We start from the raw sequence: 24,928 nt of genomic DNA on the forward strand, positions 1-24,928 counted from the left end.
CACTGGAAGTATCTTGGAGCCCTCCCTCCGACTGAGTTTCTGCGGGAACTCTCTCTCTCCCCCTGCTGGTTCCTTCCTCAGCATCCGAGGGTCTCCTAGCCTCCTTGAGCCCTTCCACCACCTGACTCTCCGATGGCAGTTCCCTGACACTATGGTTCAGTGGAGGTCATCAGAGTTTCTGATATTGACTACAGTGAGAACATTTAAACACAATCATTATCCTGGAGATAAGCTGCTGTGCTGCAAGCTCAGAGTCCCGGTTTTAGTTATTCTTCTACAAGTGTTCCCAGGCTACCTGAGAGATTTATTTAGGCCCCTGTGCATATTGCTTGTTTTCTAATTTCATTTTGTTTCTGTATAGAGGGTTAGGAAGGAATACTAAAAGCTTTGCCAGATTAAATCTCTTTACACCCCTCAATGGCTGCTTCACATTTTCAGTAAAGTGAGTTTGGGGCTTTGAAAGAGGTTGTTTCCTTCTCATAGTGGGGTGCAAACTGGCAGCTGTATTAGGAAGCATGCCTTGGCCTCACTCACCCCACAGCCGCGAAATGGAACTACAGAAAGTCGGGGGGGGGGATTCCAGTAGGAGTCCTTTTGCCCAGATTAGCTAAAAGAAGCACAAGAGACACACCTCCTCCTGCCTTAGTACAACTTATTTTGTCACCTCCTGGAGTCAGAAAGAATTATACTCCTGCTGGTCACACATAGGAATTGGGTGGGGGAGAGATTTGGTTCAGTTTGCATTTAAGTGCAAACTTACTGAATTCTCCCTTCGGTGCAAACTTTTTATTTTTATGAGAAGGTTTTAAAAGAGTCGTTGCACTGATCTCACCGAGTGTTGTTACAACTCTCCTGCTCTCCCTCCCCAGCTCCCTTTCTGTGAGGCAGGCTGCTGTCATGCTGAGGCTGTCCATTTGCAGTCGAGGGCCTCCCATGTCTGACCTTCAACACTGAGCAGCTTTTTCTCCAACAGGGCCCTGGTACACAGACTATTTGCAGTTGAAACAGGACGTGAGCCTTGAGCAGCAGGCTTGGGGAAGAGCTGGCAACAGGATGTGACAGTAAAGTGTGGCATTCTGAGTTGCAGGAGTTCACAGTATGCCAGATACAGAGACGCAGATATAATCACCCAGTATTAATAGAAGCTGTGTGAATGCAAGAGACAGTCTGGACCCTTTCTGTTCATTTTCCTAATTAAGCTACTGTCCCTAAATTGCTATGTGCAATGTGTGTGTTAATTGAGAATCAGGCATAGGAGCGCTGATAAGCATCCACATCCAGTATCTTCATCTGACTCCACCTTCCCCCTGTGGCTGCAATTAACACTGTATATGAAATGTAGGAGAGCCTGACCCTAGATCTCCCATGTCATGTCTGGAAAAGCTGGAGGAGAGGACAGAGGGTGAAGAAAGAGCTTTGACTGGAAGGGAGCCCCTGGGAAACTCAGCTGTGGACAGCCTGAGGAAGTAGCATCCACCTTGATTTGTGCCCATCAACAGCAAGTCTAGAGTGAGAGACTAGAGTGATGGCCGCTGTTTCCAGGACCTCTTCTCTTTGTGAGACTTTTGTGGCCCACTATAGCAGGGAAGATATATGCAATGCCTCACATTCTTTCCTTCTGATTGGTTCTCAACGGTGATCATATGACTAGGTATCATCTTGGCTGTGAGTCCTGGAAGACCTGCTCCCTGTCTTGCAGGCCTTTTCCCACCTGACTTGGGGAGGTGGGTCGCTGACTGACTCCAGCTATAAAAATTGAGGCTGCTGAACAGGCTGTCAGGTTGGAGTATTGTTCAGGGTTTTATGTCTTCATTTTAGCTTTTTTATGATTTATGTGGAAATGGTTGTTTGATTATGTACTTTTTGGTGTGTTTTATTTATGACTACTTTTGTTGTGTTTGTTATTATGTAAATCATATTGTAAGTCACCTTGAGCATGGTCTTAACTACAGAAAGCTGACATACAAATAAAATGATGGTGGTGGTGGTGATGTCTAGTTTGGCTGTCACAGTGAGAGCTCATTTTCCATACTAGAGTGATAACTGATCTGGTCCATAGCCACTTCCTATGCTTTTAAACAATCATAGATCATTCTTATAGATTCTGCTAAGTTGCCTGACATGAAGAACCACACTAGGGTGCTAGTTCCCTGTACCCTTGTTTCCTGTACCTGAACTGGATTATGCTAAACTCACACTCAGGAGACCCACCATGAAATGATGGAGCCTGTTAAATGCTTATGACCAAGGCGGTAATGTGGATTTTCTAAGACTTCAGTCTTTCTGATACTTGGACTGAAGTAGTCCTGATGTTTCCTATGCCAATTTTGAACTCCAGAGTAACTCTTTTTACCCAGGGAACTGTGGGCACTTGTATATCAATGAGCTCTAGGAGACCCATTAGTTGTTTTGTGTTATTATAGGGAGGCTTGAACAGAGCTGGTCACCTGTTAGATTGGAGCAGGAAGGGACTCCTCCAACCAAAGAATTGAGGGGTGCTGTCCAGAACTTCTTGATGAAACCTTGGACAATATGCTGGCATCTGTTAGGAGTCTTAAGGACTGAGAAAGGCGGAAGGAGAGCTTGCCTACACAACCTGTTCATTTGCTTCTGAAGTGTGGCACTGTGAGAGCTTCAAAGGAGTAACAAAGCTTCTCCTGGAACTATTGTGCCACCTTCCTGAGTTGCTTTTGTTATTGCTGCTGCAGATTCAGACACAGATCATAGTTTGAGCCTTTTAGCCTCAGGTACTAGATTTCAGACATAGCAGTCAACAAATTTCCAGTCAGATCGCTGCTCAGCTTTGCTAAAACAATGGTAATTTGAATATCTTTTGTAGAAACATTTGGATATAATTTTTGACCAATACTTTTTGATATACTCTACGAGCATATGTAAACCTTTTGTTTGTTTGGAAGATGCACTTAGTGCTGTACTCTGGTTGCATCTTATTTCCTGAGGCGCTCGGAGAGTAAATTCCACTAGTATGCCAGACTCTGCATAGCTATATAAGAAAATACGAAGTCCTATAAAATTCCTAAAGGACTTGGACCTTTCAAATGTTCCCTTCGCCTTCCTTGTTAATTGTTGCAACCCATAACTTTGCTCCAGTGCATTAAATTAGTATAGAAAGGCTGTGTTAGGACTGTGGGGCTCTGTCATATGCCATAGAACTCCTTTCCCCTGAAGGTTTGCCACTGTTCTGGCCTGAGCATATTTTGGGAGCAGTGGAACACAATGTTGCTCTTTGGGAGCAGGCAGTGGCTGAATTAAAAATCTCAAATTTAGTAGAATTGCATGAGTTTATATCTAAAATTACTACCTCTGTGCTTTGGTTCATTTTCAAAAAGGAGCCCAATGTTTGGTAACCTGGAGTGGATCGTAGGATTATAACATTGTAAAGTTGGAAGGGTTGCCAAGGGTCATCTAGTCGAACCCCCTCCAAGGCAGTGGTGATAATCTGGCTTCATGGAGGCTAATTCATAGTTAGGCCAAAGGACACCAACTAGATTTTTGCTTGTGTCATAAATTAGTTGTTGAAAGCTTGACTTCTGCTGTCTTTTGAAATCTTCTAGAAGTTCACACCACATCCCTGAGAGTGGGAATTGTATGTGTCTGTGTGAGCGCGCACATGCATGAGCTGCTTCTTTTTGCACACAGTTAGAGAAATCCGTCTCTTTGGTATGATTTAAATTTGAATTGAGGGGTGTCTCTTCACATAAGTAGAGATGAGATGTCGTCTCTGGCTAGAGTTGCTTATGGCAGTAACTGAGCTTTGATATTCACTTTGAGTTAGGAATGCAGAAAATATCCTGCTGTAAAATCCTTTTGTGAACATGCATTGAAAATAACAAGAGATCAGAGGACAGTCAAGAGCTCAGGAAATGTACTCTTGGCAGCTTTCTGCCATATATTTGGAAAACAAAAGTGTTGCTTTTCTCTTGTTTCCATCAACCATCTCATTTTTATTATGCAATGTAAGGTCATTGAATTATATTGCTCTGTCTTTCATGATTCAAGCATTAATGCTAAAACTGGTCAATATTGTACTGAGTAGAAGGATTATTGCAACAAGATGACTTGTCTACTGCCTTCAGCTGAATGGTAAATGGTAGGCAAGCTTGGAGCAAATTCATACATCCCCATACTCAGGGAATGTATGGCATCAAGTGCACCTCTGTACAGGGAACAGATTCTTTTCCTGCAGGCAATGCAGGCAGCCATAACAGCTGGAAGTTTCTTCCAGCTCTCGCCTTCTCCAATGGAGTTAAAAAAGCAGTTATCTCCAGCTGCAACTTTGCTACCATTTCTTCCTCGATATTTTTCCTGCTCTTCTGGCCACCGCTGCTGCTCTTATAGGCAAACTGACCTTCCTCTTCATTCTGAGTCCTAGACCCACATTGTCCTATGGAAGAGGACTATGGTAGAGTGCCCACTTTCAATTTAGGGCACAGAGCTCTCCCAACATTAACTAGATTAGGTGTTCTGTGACTGGTGGTGTTGCTTTGCAATGCCAGGTCAGTTCACTGTAAGTCCTTGCTTATCCACGATTTCATCTTGAATAAGAGAGCAGACTTGGTGTGCATTACTGAGTCTTGGGTAGGTGAGCTGAGTGCAGTGAGTCAGACCCAGTTCTACTGGCATGGGTATAAAGTACAGCACTATTTAATGGATAGATTGGTAAATAGTTTAAAAGTTGCACACCCTCTCCATTTCACCATGAGTGTCCATCAGTCATTCTACCCACACAGCACTCCCGTAAATACATAGCAAACAGAAAGGAGGTGGCACCCTGGCTTTTGTCAGAAAATGGTAGTTTGGGAACATACTCTGTCCAAACCTGGAGGTAACATTTAGCCATAATGGCCTGTAGCCATTGATAGACTTGCCACTCTATGATGAATAATGAAGTACCTCTAGATTTCCATATCCATCTTATGGAAGGATTTACTTTACCTGCTTGAGTGTAAGCCAAGATGTAGCAGGTAACCAAATTACTTAATGTTTGCACTTTTATGTTAAAGTTAGGCACTGCCAGTGTTTATGCATTTGGGATGGGAGGGAGAAATTAGGTTTCTGTGTTAGACATTAAAATTCAGATATCCCTCCAAGGTGAATAATGCAGGAATATTTTATTAAGCATGAGAAGCTGCTCAGCCACAAGAGATGTGGCAACAGGGGCATCTTCCGTACTATAGTAAGCTTTTATGATAATAGGGATTTGTTTTGAATCCTGGATTGTTTTTGAAGTCCATTTACTGATTAAGGATACAGTTCTATGCAAACTTTCATGGGAATTCCACAAAATTCTGCATAATGTGTATATGATCAACTGATGTCATTTCTTTGATTTAAAATGTGGCTAATCAAATATATCAATGCATGTGAGAAGGGAAAACCTAGATCAAGCAATGAGTGATAAAGGGTAAAGTTTTGGGAGGTCGCTTCTACACGAAACCTCTGTTGTGATATTCGTAGGATTGACACTTAAGTAACTCTCTCTCATTTTTATTATTTACCCATATAAGTCTTGATTCCATACTTTTACCATTCCCCACAGCTTACCTGCCCTTTTGCCATGTCTTGTATTACTTAGAGTGTAAGAGGGCTTGTGTCTTTCTCTTTGTTTTCTGGACAACACCGCATTTTATATAGGTGCTCTAGAAATAATATAAAGAAGAAGAAATAGATATTGTATTTGGGTTTTCTTCAGGTAAAAGGCCATTATGCCAGAATATAGGAGAAATTACTAGCTTCTGCGGTTGAAGCAAATGACTGTTTCTCCCTTTTCCTTAGTGCTGTGACTTGGGATTCCATGCCAGCCTGGCACGGACGTTCAGAACATATCTTTCTGCTGAATACAATCTAGAAACCTCACGTCATGAGGGCCTGGACATCATTGAGAATGCTGTAGACAACCTGGATGCACGGAGTGACAAGCATACAGTCATGGATATGTGCAACCAAGTCTTCTGTCCTCCACTAAAGTTTGAATACCAGCCTCATATGGGGGATGAGGTAATGCTATCACCATTGTAGAAAACGCTTTCAGTGCAACATATTGCAGTATGTTTCCAGCTTCCCTTCAGATACAACACTTTGCTCACTCCGGTACTGATAGTGGGAGTTGCCATAGGTACTACATACATAATGCATTAAGGAGTTATTAATATTTAGGCCTTTTAAGCAGCAATTAAGTCAGATCCTTGCTTTGAGAAATTTATTTTATAATCCAACATTATAAACAAATAGATTTTGTAACAATAGAGCAGATTTGCTGCATTGCCATAAATAACAACTATGATCAGTATTCTGTGTCTGAGTGAGGTTATATTTCAAGCCCAATAGAATGATTATACTACTAGTTAAAAATTAAATACAGTGGTACCTTGGGTTACGAACTTAACTTGTTCTGGAGGTCCGTTCTTAACCCAAAACTGTTCTTAACCTGAGGAGCGCTTTCCCTAATGGGGCCTCCCGCTGCCACCATGCTGCCAGCATGCGATGTCCGTTCTCATCCTGGGGCAAAGTTCGCAATCCGAGGTACTACTTCCGGGTTAGCGGAGTTTGTAACCCAAAGTGTTTGTAACCTGAAGCGTTTGTAACCCAAGGTACCACTGTACTCCATCTTTTGTTTTTAATATCCATCAGTCCAAAGTTTTTGAACATTTTTATCATGAGGATGTGCATTCTTCGTTGTGTTATCTCTTTGATACCTGTCAATATTCTGATCCTTCTTGAATTTGCATAGTCTTATCTGTTGTCCCTTCAGGTATGTCAAGTGAGCGCCCAGCAGCCAGTTCAGACAGAGTTGCTCATGCGATATCACCAGCTGCAGTCTAGACTTGCCACACTCAAAATAGAAAACGAAGAGGTGAGAGCTGTAATTGTCTTTAATCCTTAAGTAAATAAGCTTTATTGATTCATTTATGCGAATAATTCTATGCAAGGTGACTTTTAAACTAACAGAGATGGCTAAAGAATTAAACTGTATTGGACAAGCATACTTTTTTTCAATCCAAGGGCTTGTGATCCCTTGGAGGACGCAGACCAGGTTTGTACTGGGCTCCACACACAAGTCCGATCGCGCATAAGTGGGGGGTGGGGTGCCTGAAATAGTAAAAGGGGGTAGCGGGTTTTGTTGCCTCAGGGTCTTGCCCCTGCATGAAGCACTCCAACAACATAAATATACGAAAATGTCTTTGAATATATTATAAATATTGTCTGATCATCCATGTGGTCATCCTGCATCCTGTTATATGAATGATATATTTAACCAGAAGAGGACAATAAAACCATGCCAGGTCTTTGACTCCAAATAGGAAAGAGGCACAATGGCTTGCTTTGTAATACTTGTTTTGCTACATTGTTTGAAAGCACCAAATCTCTACTATAGATGGGGCACGTCACAAAGAGGCTCTTTATAGCTGCCACCTGAAGGTGGAAGGCACACAGTGGGCTGGGTGATGGTGGACACCACCAAATCAGTTCCTGCTAGTTTATACAGACTAGGATGATAAGCTTGGGATGCGGAGCTGTTATGCTATCATTATAGCACTGTAGCTATAAACTCCTGTAACAACTTCATAGAGCTGTGTCCTGTAGTGATTCCTGGTTGGGTGCTATTGTCATTGTCACTGGCATCTAGAAATCTCTTTAAAAATTCATTTCTAATGTGGTTTCAGGTACAGAACAAATTGCTCATCCATACACAAAAGCATCTAATCCTGGGGCCCTATATTATCTTTTCCTCCCTAGGAAATATTTCAAGTTCAAAAAAATAAGACTAGCTTGGTGTATCGAAGATCATGTACTGACGGTGACCTAACTGTGTCACAGCAATTCACTTTGTCTCGTAATCGACTGTGCCTTTAATTTCTGCAGGTGCGAAAAACATTGGATGCTACTATGCAGACATTGCAAGACATGCTGACAGTGGAAGATTTTGATGTCTCAGATGCCTTCCAGCATAGTCGCTCCACTGAGTCGGTCAAATCAGCTGCTTCAGAGACTTACATGAGTAAAATAAACATTGCCAAGAGGAGAGCCAACCAACAAGAAACTGAAATGTTCTATTTTACTGTGAGGATAATCTTATGTCTATATTGAGCACAGTGTGGTAAAAAAGCAGTAGATAAGAAGGCTTATCCCCTGTCAGGAAAAAAGGCGGGTATAAACTATATACTGCTAATAAAAGGCAGTAGCTTCCCCTCCCCTTCCCATTTTAACTGTAGGGACGTCACACTTTTTGTGACAATAGAGTGTGCTGGCATTCCAATAGATACACCTCTCAATTTCCCACATACACATTCACATTACTAGCTCTTAGAAAGGCAGTAGGGAGTCTAGGGATGAGGGAGACATCAATTCAGTTCTCATTCAAAGATGAACTTTCTGAAATAATATGTTGACCAAAATATAGCCCTCCTCCAAAATTTCACTGCTCCAGATTTTGCATTGCATTTCTCCAGCCAAGTAATGTGTACAAAAATGCATAGACTTGGGTGAAGTTTATGTAAAAATCCATATTCTGACAAAAATAACATTAAAATGGATTTTAATAGGGGAAATTGTGTATATTGGGCAACATTACATACAAAAAAATCATATAATAGGGGGAAATGTATTAAAATGCTGATGGATTTTCATGAGGCCTTTTTAAAAAAACCACAAACTGGTGTAGAGATGTGGAGAACTAACTGATCTTAAGATTGGGGGCGGGGGATGAGAAACTGAGAGAAACAGAAATTGTCAGAATCACCGAAGTTTGTGTCTCATCTGGAGGAGGAGTGACTTTCACATGATGACACAAGCAGCACTTCTATAAGGAACTCCTGCCGTGTAGAAGTAGATGGAGGAGGGGAGTATTCAAGGACCGAGGTGACAATACCAGACAAGCCAGCCTCTCGCTCTTTTCCAACTTTGGTAAATCAGAGTTCAACTTTCACCTATAGCCTGTCCTGGTCTTTATTTGTAGACGGAAGATCAAGAATGCAGTAAACCAGTTTGTCTGTTCTTATACATTCACAGTAGCTCTTGGTGTTATGTTGAAAACTTGGAAAAGTTTAAGTAGGCCATTTAGATGTGCTGTGCATGGAGTGGGCTTGGCTGATGTTCAGAAAGGAATAAGAAGCCCACCATATGGAGCCACGTAAAGTGGTTGCACTAATGTATGGCTCACCTATAGAATGGTATCTCTGACCTCACTGGGAGAAACAACAGAACCAGGATTCCCTGAACCACTATCCCTTTAGGACTATTTTTAAAAAAGTGTTTTAAGACAAGATGTTTTAAAGACCAATTACTCCCTAGTTTGCCATTCAAGCACAGAGTCCCTCATTTCCCCCTCTATAGCAATGTTGTACCATTTCATCAGCCTTTCACCTCATCTTGGAAGCCCTTTTACAGTGGGGCTGTCAGAATTTTGGTTTTTTTAAAGATAAAATAAAATGTCAGTTCTTATTTATTTTCAAATTTTAGGTATGTGTCTAGACCCCATGGCTGCGAAGAAGATTAAGAAAATAAACTTAGTTGTGAGCTTTGAAGATTAGGAGTCTGAGCATCAAGAAAAAATGTTTAATCATCCCTTAATTCACATCAGGGAAGATAGATAGATAGATAGATAGATAGATAGATAGATAGATAGGGAAAATGTTTGTCCTACAAAAATAAAGTCAAACCCTTCCTCTGTTTCTACAGTGACTATTTGCTATAGTTCATATGGGAGAACAATGTAAACTCTTCTGGCCCTGTCCTGCCCAGTTTCTCCAGCCTAGAACTAGAGATCCATGGTACCCTGAAAGTCATTAAAATCCCCTCACAAACTTTTTACAGTCTTCTGTAAAACTTGCACAGAACTTATTCTGTGCAAGTCCTGTTAAACCAAAGCAGAACTGTATCGGAGGCGCATATCAGTTCATTTTGTTTATGATTAAACTAACACAAGAAATGTCTGGGAAATTGTGCTATGTGATATAAATATCTCTTTTTTTCCTAATTACATCCCATTTAACAATGGGTAGTATCCAACGGTTACACAAATGGAAGGCTAGTTGTGCAACTGTTCTTTCTTCCCCCCTCTTTCTCCCTGTAGTCTCATCAGCTCTCCAAACAGTGGAGGCCGTGCCTTACATTATTACAATACAAAGGCTTGGGGGCTTTGTTTGAAGTCAGACAGAGAACACTTGCTCCAGCAGGAATTCCACTGGCACAAGATCAGTTTTCCATCTCTCACTCTTTAGAGGGCCTGATCCTTTGGATATGCTTTGGGGGTATAGGGGGCAGCAAGGGAAGGAGGAGGAGAAGCTAAGCAGGGGCTGCACAAGTTGGCCAATAACCCTTGAGTCCAACTTACTGGTCCAGTTCCAAGTACAGCTTGTTTTCAAACTAAGGTGTGATTGTTTAAGACTTTACCGTTCCGTGGCAGGGCTTGCTTTTATGGGTAGTGCCAAGGTTGGTGGTATTTTATCAGGCTGCCCACAGCTGTGTCCCAGTCAGCAGGTTTGCTTGGTTTCCCAGGGGGTCCAAAGGATGGCAAAATGAGCCCTTTCCAACCACAGTTCTTTCTGCACCCTCTGTCCTCTCCTCCAGCTATGAACCAGCCCATATGCATGTTGGTTACTGCATAGGTTATAATTCTCAGTATTTTCATAATGCTTTTAATGGTTCAAAGCATGTTATTCCATCACCTTTGCAGCAGCCATCCGTTATAATTATCCCTGTATCTTGGAAGGGAGGTGTGAGACTGAGGTGGAATCTAGGCACATATAAAAATAAGTTGTGAAAATGGTTTTTTAAGAAAGGTTTGGAAAAAAATACATTGAAGTTGCCATAGCTCACCATCACCATCTAGTGTCACATTTGTATAATGCACTTTACAACACACTTAATACGTTTCATTTGCAGCTGCATAGCTGAGTGTCAAGCGGCTTTCCTAAGGCTGTTTATTAACTTTAGGACAGCAGTGAGATTTGGACCAGGGAATCCTGATATACTGCCTAGTCTACTCCATTTAAGTAACATTTAAGAAATGTTACTTCTTAAACTCAGTGATTTCTGAGATTTGCATCCTGAAATTTCAAAGATGCATTTTGGGTTAAGTTCTTGAATTTTCCACTTCCTGTTTCTTTCCTCCAGCCCCATATCTTCCTCCTCTTCTCTTAGCATCTGTGAAGTTACTTGCCTCTAGGACACTATTACTGGGTATGAGGCAATCTCAAAATAAAAGTCATACTCAGAAGAAATCCATCAGCACAGCAGAAGCTTCTGATCAGCCAAGCCCACAGACCTCATGCAGTGAGAATCTGTCTTGGCTTTATCACTGTTTGCATGAAAGTAGAACCCTTTCTGTAGGAACCCCACTGCCACCCCCCACAAAATTTCTTTACTTATTGAGGCCATTCCCAGAAGCTGGACAAAAGAAAGCTTTCTTTGAACTGCTGTCTTTGAGCTTCTTGTGATCTGAGGCCTTAACCCCAAGCACATGGCTCAACACAAAGGTTTCTGGCTTAATAAGATCAACAGGACTGATACTGAAATTGTGGAAAAAGAAAAAGCCCAAATGACAACTGAATCCTTGGTCCATCTTTGTATGTACAACTGAAGTCTGGTTCATTAAGGCACACAACACATCCTTTCATTCCAGAAAGGTACTCGCAACAGCACTGCAGGGAAATAAATGTATGCCTCAAAGTTTATTTTGCTAATATTTTTTGCCCACTATGCTTTTGTGTGTGTGTGTGCAGTGTTTTTGTTTTTGTTTCCTCCCTTCAGAAATTTAAAGAGTATTTGAATGGCAGCAACCTTATTACCAAGCTGCAGGCTAAACACGACTTACTGAAGCAGACTCTGGGAGAAGGTAGGTTCAACTGAGCCTAAACAAAAAGATTGCATTTTAAATCACAACAGGATTTTAGACTTCTTAAATCTCCCTTGCTATTGTTTTCTTTCTTATGTCAGCATTTTTGATTAGTGATTCTGTCGTGCTTAATAGAAGAGGGGCAGAAAATCTTTGCTCCTTTCACTTTTAATTTTGGCTGAGAGTGGCGTTTGAATGCCCCATTGCGTTGATTTGGTTCCTCAGGGCGTAAGGCAGGCCTCTCAGCATTAGGGATGAGCCCCATTATCCCTGCTTTGCCTGCTCTTTGTTTAGTGAAAAAGAAAAATGAAAACACCAAGCCCCCGTAGCTGTGTTCTTGTTAACAATTATCCATTTCATTTGGCAAATAAATGATTTGGATAAAGGATTTTTGTGTTTGCAAATACTATCAAGGTGAATGGACTGGGATTCCTCCTACCCCGGCCTCAGAAACTTAGTATTTTTTTGTTTTGAAACCCCAAAAGCCCAAAGTAGTGAAATGATAGCATTGGTGCTTAGAGCCATAATCTGGAACAAAGTTTTCCAAAATATTCTCCAGCATCATAACTGAATGGCAATAAAAAATTAGATGGTCGCTTCAATATTTTGCATACTCTATATGTGCAATGGACGGGGTGATTTGTGGCATTCTTCTTTTGATAGCTGTCATGTTGAACTGTGGAATTAAAATAAAAGGCATTGTGTTTTTCACAGCTGAGGATTTTATATCTAGGGGGAATTCTTGTAACTTAACTTGAGTCAAAATGCGCTGGGTCCTCTCTACCAGAATAGGTTTTTTTTCTACTAGTGATTTGAGGCATCTTGCCTCAAATCATTTGGCCTCAGTTGGCTTGTTGTGCAAAGGTCCTGCAGGCAAGGGAGGAACATAGGCTATCAGTACAGCTGTGCATGGTCTCATGTGTGAGAGGCATTCATCTTTTTACCTGACAGCAGAGTTTGGGAAATAATTGGCCTGTTTCAAGGCATGTGTAAGTAGGCCAGACTTTCCACATCTATCAACATAGTGGAGCTGATGGTTTGGACCTGCCTGTGGATCACTTTGCTGCCCTTTCCTCTCTCCTCTGGTGATAATTATTGTCCTTGATGCCAAAAGGAATGCCTAATGAGTGTTTTAATCAACTTTTAAAGGGATGCTGTAGGCTACAATTTATTCTCCTTCTGGTTTGCTATTGAGATTGTTCACTTGGGAATAGGTCTGCCATATTCTGGCCTGAGCATGTTGCTTTCAGCTCTTCGGGACTGAGCTTTTAAGTCAGGTTTGTCAGCCTTTAAAGGCCTTTGGGCAGTCCCATTTGCAAACCAAAGAAACTGACACGAGCGCCACATGGTTTCAGAAGAATGCTGCTTTCAGACCTGCTAGGGAAGGTCTCTGTGGGACCACAGAAACTGCATTAGCAGCCCATGCTTTAACTCCTGTCCTCACCCAAATGTTGATGAAGAGGACTCTTAGTAACCCACAAAAGCTTACCCCCTTATAAATTTGTAAGTTGCTGCATGACCCTTTGTTTTATTAATGGTTAGTACAATAAAATACAGCTGTCATTTCCTACCACTGGATCTGTGAGGCTGATATTTTACCCCTTTTGTATGCTGCCCCCCCAACAATGCCATCTCCTCAAAAAGTCTCTACTTTGCATAAGTGTGTCCTTAAAAATACTTCAAGAAGAGTGGTTGCCTTAACTCAAGTAGGTATCTAAGGTTAAATGCATGATTTATGTCCTATCCTGAATATAAATTGGAACCTGAGCTGAACTGGAGCCCATGAGACTTTTTTAAAAGTTGTGCTCGGTGAACAAGGGACTATTTCTCATTTTAGAGATGCCCAGTTTGCAGAAGCTTCTGATGATTTATTGCTATATTTTGCTGTCATACACTAGGAGTGAATGTACTTCTTAAAGTTTGGAATCAGTTGCCTCTGATCTGCTTTTAATACCGCAGCCCTTGTAACACAGATATAAACATATAAAAGTTTAATTGGATTTTGCTGGCTTTAATCCCATAGATATTTGCCTCTCCCAAGTTAATATGATTTTAAGACCTGAGTCATCATAAGAGACAGCATTTGATACACAGTTCTTTAAACTGTTTTTAAAAATTGTGTCAATACTTTCTCTTCTGTCTTAGAAATTTCTCTCTGCCACAGAGCTGGTAAACCTACAAGCATATGCAGCCTTATTAGAACAATGGCTGTTTCTTTATACCCCCTTCTGTGGATTGGTCTGTGTTTCATATTAAAATTGGAGTAGGTCTCATTAGGCATAATCAATCACTGCACACTGCCAGGCTTATCTGAGAGCAGCTGATTCCAAATTCAAGCTTTTTAACATATGAGACAGGGCGGAGCTAGCAGTTAGTTGAAGCCTGACCCATATGGACTCTCCCCTTAGTTCAGACAACAATCCTCTAAGGTTTTGACAGTGCTAAGACAACACTATCAATCAACACATGATATGATTGGATGTTTTATTAGTCAGCTTTCTAGTTAGCAAAAATTCTTCAGCAGTTCTCAAGAGCAAGACAGGCCAGCTTTAAGGCTCCAGGCATTCTTATTTATTTACCAAGAGCTCCTGCTGGACCAGTTTTTCATGACTCACACCTTTATTTATACACACACACAAACTTACTTCCGGGGCCAGCTTGTGGCTTTTCCAGGCCCCTCACTGTACTGAGCCTATGCTGTCACCTCTGGTTTTAACCTTAGCTCCTCTTTTCTCTGTTATGAAGATCCTTCATCTGACTTTGATTTGGCCCAGCTCCTTTAACTCTCATGCCATTACTCTCTTGACCAGTTTCCCAACACAATCTTGGATATTCTAATTGGGCCAGATAACAAATGATACCTTATTTCCAGGTGAAGCTGTAGCTAGGCTTTAGGGCTACACTTTTGTGCACTTTAGCTTCTTTGTTAATTAGTTCATCAGAAATTGCAGTATTCTTACATGGTTTCATCCAGTAATTGCGTCATGTCTTTCTGAATTCCCTTTATCTGCTTTCACTCACTATCTGACCTGGAAGTTCAAATTCAAAAGCCATGAGTCATATAAGGATAAAAGGCAGAGTAGTTGATTATTTTTGGCACTGTCACCACAAGCATCCCTTTCAGGTGCCTCACAAAAGATCTTTCAACAATCTTGAAGCCTGTCCGCAACTTCACATGGAAAAATGTTTCATTGCCTGATTATCCTTTATTCTGAAAATTCTTTCCACTGTTTTATAGATTCCTTTGCTCCTTCAATTTAAATAGAAAAAATTATTTATTGCATTTATTTTCCTCCAATGAGGTCAAGGTGGCATACATGATTTCTCCCCTCCTAATTTAATTCCCACATCAGCTCTATGAGGTAGGCCTAGGTGAGGGGCAGTGACTGGTCCAAGGCCACATTCAAGTGAGCTTCACAGCCAAGTAGGGATTTGAACCCTGGTCTCCCAGGTCCTAGTCCAACACTTTACATGCTAAAAAAGATGTTTTTAAAAGTAGAGGCAGCTTCTGAAAATAATAAATACAACAGGAGAGCCAATCTGAAGTGACACTGGAGGTTTATTATTTATTTTTAAGAGGAATAAATAGTCCATCACATTTCGAATAACATGTTCTTCATGAGCAATGGAGTCAACTATCACCTTGTGCTTAGGATGCCAGGTTAGCTAGGACATTTAGAGGAGGAACATCAGGCTGGGTGAGCCAATGGTCCAAAGGCAATTTCATCTGTTCTTTCATGGGGATTTCTTTTCTTATTTTCACTATTATCTACAATCATCTCTTGATAATTCATGCTGCCAGTGGAAGTGTACACAGAGAACTTGCAAGTCTTTTAAGGTTGACCCTTTGGGCACATGATTGCAAAACCAGAAATGAGCTGCATCCAAAAATGTTTCTTTTGTATATTGATTAAGAGAGGGAGAATACAACTTTTTTTTTTTAAGGCAGTTTTGGTCCTGAAACAAAAACAAATGAAATTCCACAAAGAAAATGAGGAGTCTGTTTACAGAGTTATAAATGGAATGGCATACACTTTAACAGTATGCGGTGGCATGCCACCTTCTGTCACACCCTAATGTTGTAAATACTTTGAAGGGGCAAAGACAGCAAACATGGGAGTCTGTCTGGTTAAAGTCAAATGGGCAGATATCTTGTAGGAAAAAGCTGGTCCGCTAAATACTGCCCTGTATTCTCATGCTGTTAGCATATCCTCAGTGAGGTGATGGGATAATCTTGTGCATGATTCCCAAGGATAGTGGTCCATATCAGTACTCGTCCCTATCTCCCTCCTCCCATCCCTTATCCCCTGCTCTTTTAACTGCTAAAAATAAGAGCTATTGAGGCACAGATCTTTTATCTGGTGCAGATTGACTAAACTTCATTGACAGTAGAGCTGTTCAATTTATGCTAGCTGCCTGGATCTTTTAATAATTTATTTAAGCTCTTAACAAACATCATCCCTGAAGGCTCAAGGCAGAAAATGCCTCTATAAGAGAGCTGAAGATAATACTAATCAAAATGCTAAAGCCAGAGATGCAGCTAAAAGATTTGCTCTCCTCACCAGCTGTATCCCCAGCTGCCCCTTAACTCCAGCTAGCTAGAGTTATTGTATGGCTTTAGAAGACAGTAGGTCTTCAGCAGTTGGGTAGCACAGTTGGTAGAGCATGAGGCTCTTAACCTCAGGGATGTGGGTTCGAGCCCCACATTGGGCAAAATATTTGTGCATTGCAGGGGGTTGGACTAGATGACCCTTGTGGCCCATTCAAATTCTATGGTTCTATGCAGCCACAAAGATGATCCTCCCTGCATCTGAATCTCACTATTGGAAAGATGCAAGGAGCAATGCTGAGGCTGACGTCTGAGATTATGATTCATGAAAGAAACAAGCTCCGAATGCCTCTGAGCATCATCCTGAGATAATTGATTGGAGTAGGGAAGTGTAGAGATGCTCTCAAGTCAACATGGTTCTTGACTTGTAAGATGGCTTTCGGCAGTCAAGGGATTGTATTGAACACTATTCCCTGCTCAGAGTAGAAATGGAATTAATGGAGAAGACCAATTTAAGTTTATTAATTTCTGTAGGTCAACTCTGAGTAGCACTTAGTTGGATACGCTCTCTAATATGTAAATTAATAGTAAACTGAGGTTTTATGAGTAAAATGTAATGTCTTCAGACCCTTGCAATTTCTCACTTGCCATGTATGAGCAGTTAACTTGTCGATTAACGTTAAAACAGTCCCCCCTGCCCCAATTTTAAAAAAATACCAAATATCTGTGACCTTTTATATTATGTAAACAAGGATGGAAATAATGTGTGATTTCTTCCCCACCCCAGGTGAAAGAGCTGAATGCGGCACAACCAGGTAAGTGGAAACCGTATATATAAATTTAATATTGCATTCTGGAGACTAGTCGGTATTGCTACTGCAAGATAAATTTGCTTGGGTTTAAAATGCATCTGCAGTAAACAGATTTTTGTGTGGTGGGGTGGAATCCTTTAGCCATTGTGCTGTGGAGGGGCAACACCTTGCTCCAGGGGCCTCCTCTTATCTGCATTCCCTAAATGGATTAACTAGAAATATGACAAACAGGCCCTTGTTTTTCCTGCAGTGTAATTTTTAGCTGACTGGCTCTGAAATCATGAGGAATGCTGTGTCAGCTCGGTGCATTGCAGTGTCTCCATGGATATATTGGAGCTTATTTCTAGTCTGTTTATGACACTGACCAGCCATCTTGGCCTAAATGCCAGGACCTCCGTTGCTTGCCAATATTCATTCAGGGGCAGAATATCCATCAGTCCATCCAGCTCTAGGATTGATCTCCTCTTACCTTTTGGCCTGGAGTGTCCCTCAAATGATCCCTTCTCTGTAACAAAAAAATAGGGAAGGATAGGCATTGAGAATAAAAGTAAATATTGGATAATTGTGGTAAGGGAGAGTGAGGAAAAATCTAAGGGCGTTTGAAGGGAAAGAAGTCACTTCAGAAGGATAAGCAGAGTCTAGGAAACCGAGAAAAGGAGAGCTGCTGACAGAAATTGGCAAGAGAGCATAACCTGATTCAGTTAAGCAATGAAAAGATCATTCAGCAGCAGCAGGCAGTGGCGATGAAAAGCCACTTGGGGAAGGATTGAATGGGAGAGATGAAGGGAGGGACACATATTGTGTAACAGGGTGAAATACATATATTTAGAAGTGTGCGTGTTTTGTATGACAAGATTGGCCAAAGTTATTTAGTGTAAGGAGCATTTACCAAAAAACAACAACAACAAAAAAAAAAAAAACACATTGGGAGGTTTGAAATGCACTGTCCCTGTGTGCTGCCCTGTCTTTCATCCCCTCCCCTCACCATCCTATAATCTCAATTCACTTACTCCTCTCTCTGTCTCTCCCCCTGCCACACTCTCCCCTGTGACTGCAATAATCCTTTCCCACTCCAAGAATTTTTACATTACAAACTTCCCTCAGTTTTAAACTGACTTAATTGTTGTAGTTACCTATAAGGGCATCTGGGGGTTGCAGTGGTGTTTTTAACTGAGCTGATACTGGTTTGTCAAGTGATTCCTAGTGCCCCCAGTGCTCTAGTTTTCAAGGATCCTTGAGAGAAGCTGTAGCTGTTAAATCTGTAGAAGCTGGTAGTGCTGATGATTCTTGACAGTCCCACACAGGCACTGTTTTGCTCTTGTTACTTCCTGGCCAGATTAGTGGTACCTGCATTGGAACAGGCAGGTAGTGCTGCAACAGTTCTTGTTTCCTGCCAGGCTCCATTGCTACCAGTGGGGTTCCAAAAGAAAGAGGACTGAGTAATTGCTGCAATTGTTACAAGCTATTGTCAGGTCTGTTGGGAGCCATGACATCTGTGTTCCCTAAAGGTTTTCCCCCCTGATTTAAAAGCTTCAGTGGAGGAAAGGAAGTTTTGCCCCAAATATTTACCTGCTAGGTTCAATGGTTAGCTTTTCAGATGCCTGCTTCATAAAAGAATGTGTCATTCTGTGACCTGAGTGACGATGGCTCTGTACAGATGACTTCTTCTTTTTTTGTTTCTGTAGAAGAACAAGCTCTGAACATCTGAAATTCACTTTGCTCAATGGGCTGCGCAGAGCACAGATTTTTATCCTTGCACCAAAAGGCAGCTTCTGCTCACCCTTCAGCTTTCTTTAGTGTGCACAGCATAACACCCTGCAGGGCTGAAACCGGTCATTTTGGCGCAGCCTTGAAGAATCATTAAAATGGTTGCATGCTTTCAGCTGAGGAGGAAGAAGGTAGAGGTCGGAGAGGGAGGTTTTCTCCATTGCTTGAACTCCCAAAGAAATGCAGCAATTGCTTTTCAGCTCAGCTGCAAGAATTTTGTCATGATGTATAACAGTAGGATATAGGACTCTGATATACAGGACAGCTGGGCTGTCAAACTCATTTTTTTAAATATAGCACTGCCTCAGTGTTTAGTAAACTGCAGTACTAGTGAAGAAATTGAGAATACAATTTTGCAAATGCTAGCATAGATGGCTGTAGCCCTCTTTGCATGAGAAGCTCTTTTTCCAGCCAAGCATGTGAAATACTGGGTTGCATATCATGCTGGTCAGTGCAGACTGTGAGAAAAACAGCCTTTCTAATCGGCTGCAAATGAATTTTAATTTCCAAGCTACTGTAAAGAGGTATAACGCTTTATATTCTCTCAGTGAGACTGTCTTTTTATAGCCAGGGATAACAATGGCACGTATGGGACAGAATTTGCACGATACCTTAAAATGCCAGAACTGTAGTAGGCTGTGGGACTGAATCCAAATTCAGAACTTACCCCAAAAAGAACAGATCTATTTCTGCACTGCAGCATTCCTGGCAATCGTAACTGTATACTCTGTCTCATAGTGTTTTTATCCTGCTTAGAGTTGGCTATGTTTTAAAAATACATGATAAAATATCCAAACTATTTGAACTTCAGGGGCACTAAGGGCACAATAAAACACCTGAACATGCACAGCTTTCCCCTCTTTCTCCAAGGGGTATTCCTTCCACACATATAGAGGCAGCACCCAGTGCAGACCCTTGCACCATCTTCTCCAGCTGTCAAAAGCGGTTCTTTTCCACCTTGCTTGTGGCCTCTATCTCCAAAGAGGCCTGTCCATTGCTATTATTGTTCCAGTGCCTTCCCACAAGTTTATATAGTTAGAATTTCTGTAAAGTCTTTCAATCAGAGTATTAGGGCCTGCGGCTGCCACCTCCTCCCACTCTTAGGCAAAGCTTACTGAATGCTTTCAAAGTTACACTGGGAGTAAGGAATGTGTCCCTGCCAGGTCAGCAGTTTGTTTTATGCAATGGATTGGTAGGCCATGCCAGTGGTTTTCCCCCAGGGAAGTGTTGAAAAGGAAAAGCCAGCCATACTGTGTTCAGAAGGGAGATATCTGTGGCCCTCCAGATACTGTTGGACTACACCTAACATCACATTTACCCATTGGCCATGCTGTCTGGGACTGCTGAACATCTGAAGGGCCACATGTTGCTGGACTCCCAGCAGTCCCAGCCAGCAGGGGTAAGTATGATACTAAATAAATTCTGTGTGCAAAATTGATGATGAACCTTTGGAAATGAAAGATGCTACATTAAAAGACAGGGATGCAGGTGGCGCTGTGGGTTAAACCACAGAGCCCAGGACTTGCTGATCAGAAGGTCGGTGGTTCGAATCCCCGCAACTGGGTGAACTCCCGTTGCTCGGTCCCTGCTCCTGCCAACCTAGCAGTTCGAAAGCACATCAAAGTGCAAGTAGATAAATAGGTACCGCTCCGGTGAGAAGGTAAACGGCGTTTCCGTGAGCTGCTCTGGTTCGCCAGAAGCAGCTTAGTCATGCTGGCCACATGACCCGGAAGCTGTACGCTGGCTCCCTCAGCCAATAAAGCAAGATGAGCGCCACAACCCCAGAGTCGGCCATGACTGGACCTAATGGTCAGGGGTCCCTTTACCTTTACATTAAAAGACAAGCTGGCAAAGGCTTGGGTCTCTAGAAACTGGGGCACACATAGAATAATAGAATTGTAGAGATGGAAGGGAAGGGTCATCTAGTACAACCTCTTTCAGTGCAGAAAACACTTGCCTATTGCTGACCTCAACCCACAATCCCAAGTGAGTTTTCTATAAGCTAACCATAAAAGTATGGACAAGCTCCTGTGTCTCTACTTCCCCCCACTTCCTTGTCCTGTCTGTCTTCATACCCATTGTTGCTTCTTGGCTCTCTTTTGCCCTGTATCCTCCCCTCTTCTTTCGGAGTGGAGAGCTGTCATTGTACCCATGAGATACAGGTGAGTCCATGTCCTAGGTTCCCCACGTTGATATTTAAAATGACAGATATATGAGGAATATATCAAGGTGGTAATGGTCACATAATATGGTTGGAGTCAATGCACTCGTCCTCACAGTGACCTTTCCCCTTCTAGGTCTTTTTTATTTGCAGTCTTTGAAATCTTTCCCTGCCATTGTATTCAAGTTGATGTTTTGTTGATCTCTTTTGTTCCATTTTTCTCAGGCCCCCATGTCTTCCCCCTAAGCCACAGAAAATGAGGAGACCTAGGCCTCTCTCAGTCTATAATCATAAACTCTTTAACGGCAATATGGAAACATTCATTAAGGTACTTGCTGTCTAACAGTGAGAATCTGTGGACACTGTGGATGTAATGGTAGCATTTTTTCTCTTCTAACTGCTGACCTGTTTCCTTCTCTTGGACCTGGCCTTTCCCATGCACTGCACATCACACCATTAAAGTGGTTAGTATGCCTCTGCCTCAGTGACAATTTCTATTGGTGGCTTTTGCACCTCCTTACTGCAATAGTGAGGCACATCACTCCTATTTGTGCCAACTGGGAGGGATGAGATAAGTGTAATGACCCTTGTGGAACAGTATGGAAGCGCAACACTCTTTGTGGCTGTCAGCATGCTAATTGCAATCTGCCATATCTTATCACTGCAGGCAGAACTACTGAGGTTTTATAAGCTGCTGTTTATATGAACATCCTGGAATTTAAATGCAGCATGCCTGCCTTCCGTTAAAAGAGATTTGCAGTGGATCAGAGTTAAACAAAAATCCTTAAAAGATTAGGGTGCTCAGACTGATATGGCTCTTTGTAATTTAAGAAAGGCAAGATGCTATTAGCAGAAACAAAATGTATAGTCGACGATTTATTCCACAGGCAGACAACTCCTGAATGTTTGTTTTGAAGGAAAGTGACAGAGGGGAGTGACTGAGAAAGTTTGACCCATGTTGAGGTACCCTTCCTACCCCCTACTTCTGGAAAATTCTGGATGTCCACCTTTAAAAGAATAATAAAGTCAGTGCTATTTTTCTAGGGAAAAAGTGCCGGAACACATCATGAACACCTCCATTGTTCTCTTAGAATGGCAATGCCGCCCACCTAAGAGCTGCTGGAACTGAGTTCCAGTGAATTCCGGCTAAAAAAAGCCCTGGATGATAATAATAATAATAATAATAATAATAATAATAATAATAATATTTCAGCAACTTGTTCTCCAATGGCTGTGAGAAAAAAGAAATAACAAGCTTTGGCTCACAGTTTGTAAGGACTGAGTGGGGTGGCGGGAGCTTTCTGCATACCTGTCCTGTGTACGGCTAACTGAATGACAAGCTAGGTATTTTCACTATTTTATTTACATGAGCCTAATATAGTTGTGTTAAAACTGTTCAGCAAAGTTGTGCACGTCTTTAAATAAGCATTTGGCAGGCTCATTTTTACGTCCCCACTCCATCCCATAAAAGATTAATATGCACAACATCCAGGATTGCACTGAGTGCTATAGAAGAAGATGCATTGATCTCACTGCTATTTGGAAAGAGCTGTGGTGTAACAGACATTGAGGAAATAGAAGCTTTGAGTGGGCTGAAGAATTGCTGCCATTTTGGAGTCAATCTCCATTCAGCATTCAGTTTTATGCCTTAGGCACAGCTTAAAAATAGGATGCTGATTTAGGAATTTAGAAAGATTTGTATTCTTTAAAGCAGTACTGATTATTGCAAAGAGAAACACATTTTAGCTTTCCCATTACTATTATTCCAGCACAGGAACAAATTGCTTTTTTAATGGCTCCAGTAGTCTTGACTCCAGTAGTCTTGTCTCTGATTTTGTCTATATACATGGGGAACGGACAGCTATAAAAGTCTATGGTGCGTATTAATCAAGTCAAGTCGAAGAGCTTGTCCTGCTCTCAGGACTTTGCCATCACAGGGTCTAATGTAAATCCCAGAGAGAAGTATGAAGGCCTCCAATGCAATTTTACTAACTAGGTGTGACCCTCTAAAGCTGTCTGGGTGCAAGGCCACATGAGGACCCTTATATAAGCTGCTCTGAGATCTTTGTGGAATAAGTAAAATCAGGAAGTGACATCACAGTTGAATTTCCCCCACTTCTTTGAGCTACCTTCCTTCTTGTTAATGCCTAGCTTTCCCTCTTCCCTCGCACTTCCTATTTATGGTACCACCTGAATTCAAGGAAGTTCCTTTTGTCATCCCTGTCTCCTCTAGCTTGACTTCAAGCCCTCGTTCTCCACCTACCCTTTTCCATTAATTTCCTATTGCGTGGTCCACTGCCTATGCCATCTTCATTCATTCACCTTCGAGGGGTTGACACAACCTCTCTCCATGCGCTGTATAAAGCCGTGAAAGGAGCCCCATCAGCAGCCGTGCCCAACCCTGCACCTATCACCTCTCTGAGCAAACTGCACCAGAAAGAGTCTTGCCAACTTTGACCATGCTCCCTCCTTGCATGGAAGAGCTCCACGTATAAAGATCAGTTCTGTCAGAAAACCTGGCCAGGAACTGTGAGGCATGAGTTCCCTGAGCAGTCAAAATGTTCATGAATGAAGCCATTTTGTGCTAGTTCAGCCATCTGGTGTGAGGGGCTTAACAACTCCAAGAGCAATGTACCGATCAACATGTTGTTACTGCATGCCCCAATATCTAACACTGCCACCACTTCAAACCATTCAGATGTATAATGTTCAGCCACCAGCTACCCAAAAAGTGTCTCATGATTATTTTTTATATGACGAATATGATGTTTTCAGTGGGTTGACACACAGGAATTTCTGGAACTGGCCCTGTAAGTAGGTGCAGAACTATCATATAACAGGGCCACCAAGTCATAGAGTGACACCAATAGTATCAAAAGCCACTCGAGAGATCAAGAAGAATAAGCAATGTTGCACTCCCCCAGTCTTTCTCCTAATGAAAGTCATCACTTTGGGCAAACAATTGCCATTCCAGTACAAAAACAAACTCTAGAACCACTATGAAATAGGCCAAGATAATTTGCTTCATTCAACCACACTTGAAACTGACCAGCCACTACTTTTTAGCTAGTGATTATAAACATGGTTGGACTATCAAATGTATTTTTAAAATTTATTCCAGTTACATTAAGCTTCATACTCAGTGTTGCGCCAAAGGAACTAATGTCACTAGAAATCTATCTGAAAAGGATTGACCCACTTCCAGTAAAGATATTCCTGAAGGAAACTAGTGGTGGTGAATTTTCAAGCAATAAGATTGCAGTGTCAGATCAAAACCAAAGGAGCAGCTCTATGTTTTCCTAGAAGCAGGGTAAGAAGAAAAAGAAAGCTTGCCTCCATTTCAACTGAGCTTTCTTAATAACTCCAGAGAGAGATATATTACTCTGAGGTGATAATTCTATTTGTTCTCCTGTGATTCTTTCTTATGCCCCAGGTAGCAAAATAGATGGTTAAGTACATCCTAAAGTATGCTCCTTTTTTAAAAAAAAAAGAAAAGTTGAGGTATATTCATTATGGGTCTCAGCCACAGAAAACAACAACAAAGAAATATCTACCCATTATGAAAGGTTTGCTTTATGTATAGATTGATATTAATACTTTACATTGTTTTCCACATAGAAGGCCTTCAAAGAAGCTTACAAAATAAAAAATCAAACTAAAATATAAATATAAAACAATGCACATATAAAAATTAAACCAGAGCAGCAAAAAATAATAATCCAAACCACCCACAAAGAGGAAGAAATGTGTCAAAGAAACAAACTTCCAAGAGCCAACTAAGG

The 24,928-nt window shown here is 41.6% G+C and overlaps 1 protein-coding gene across 3 annotated transcripts in view; it reads left to right on the top strand.

Annotated features, from left to right (window-relative positions):
• SRGAP3 (SLIT-ROBO Rho GTPase activating protein 3) overlaps positions 1-24,928 on the top strand; it is a 188,321-nt gene that overhangs the window by 133,437 nt on the left and 29,956 nt on the right. For 2 of the 3 annotated variants that reach the window (XM_079958670.1, XM_079958668.1), the window contains exons 7-12: positions 5,797-6,018; positions 6,773-6,874; positions 7,885-8,082; positions 11,773-11,857; positions 17,194-17,221; positions 21,372-21,474. In XM_079958670.1, the coding sequence (XP_079814796.1) occupies positions 5,797-6,018; positions 6,773-6,874; positions 7,885-8,082; positions 11,773-11,857; positions 17,194-17,221; positions 21,372-21,474 (738 nt within the window). The remainder of the gene's footprint in view (positions 1-5,796; positions 6,019-6,772; positions 6,875-7,884; positions 8,083-11,772; positions 11,858-17,193; positions 17,222-21,371; positions 21,475-24,928) is intronic. The other variant, XM_079958669.1, reaches the window with a different exon arrangement.

The sequence above is a fragment of the Podarcis cretensis genome (genome assembly GCF_951804945.1).
Source record: "Podarcis cretensis genome assembly, chromosome: 2".
NCBI classification, from domain to species: Eukaryota; Metazoa; Chordata; class Lepidosauria; order Squamata; family Lacertidae; genus Podarcis; species Podarcis cretensis.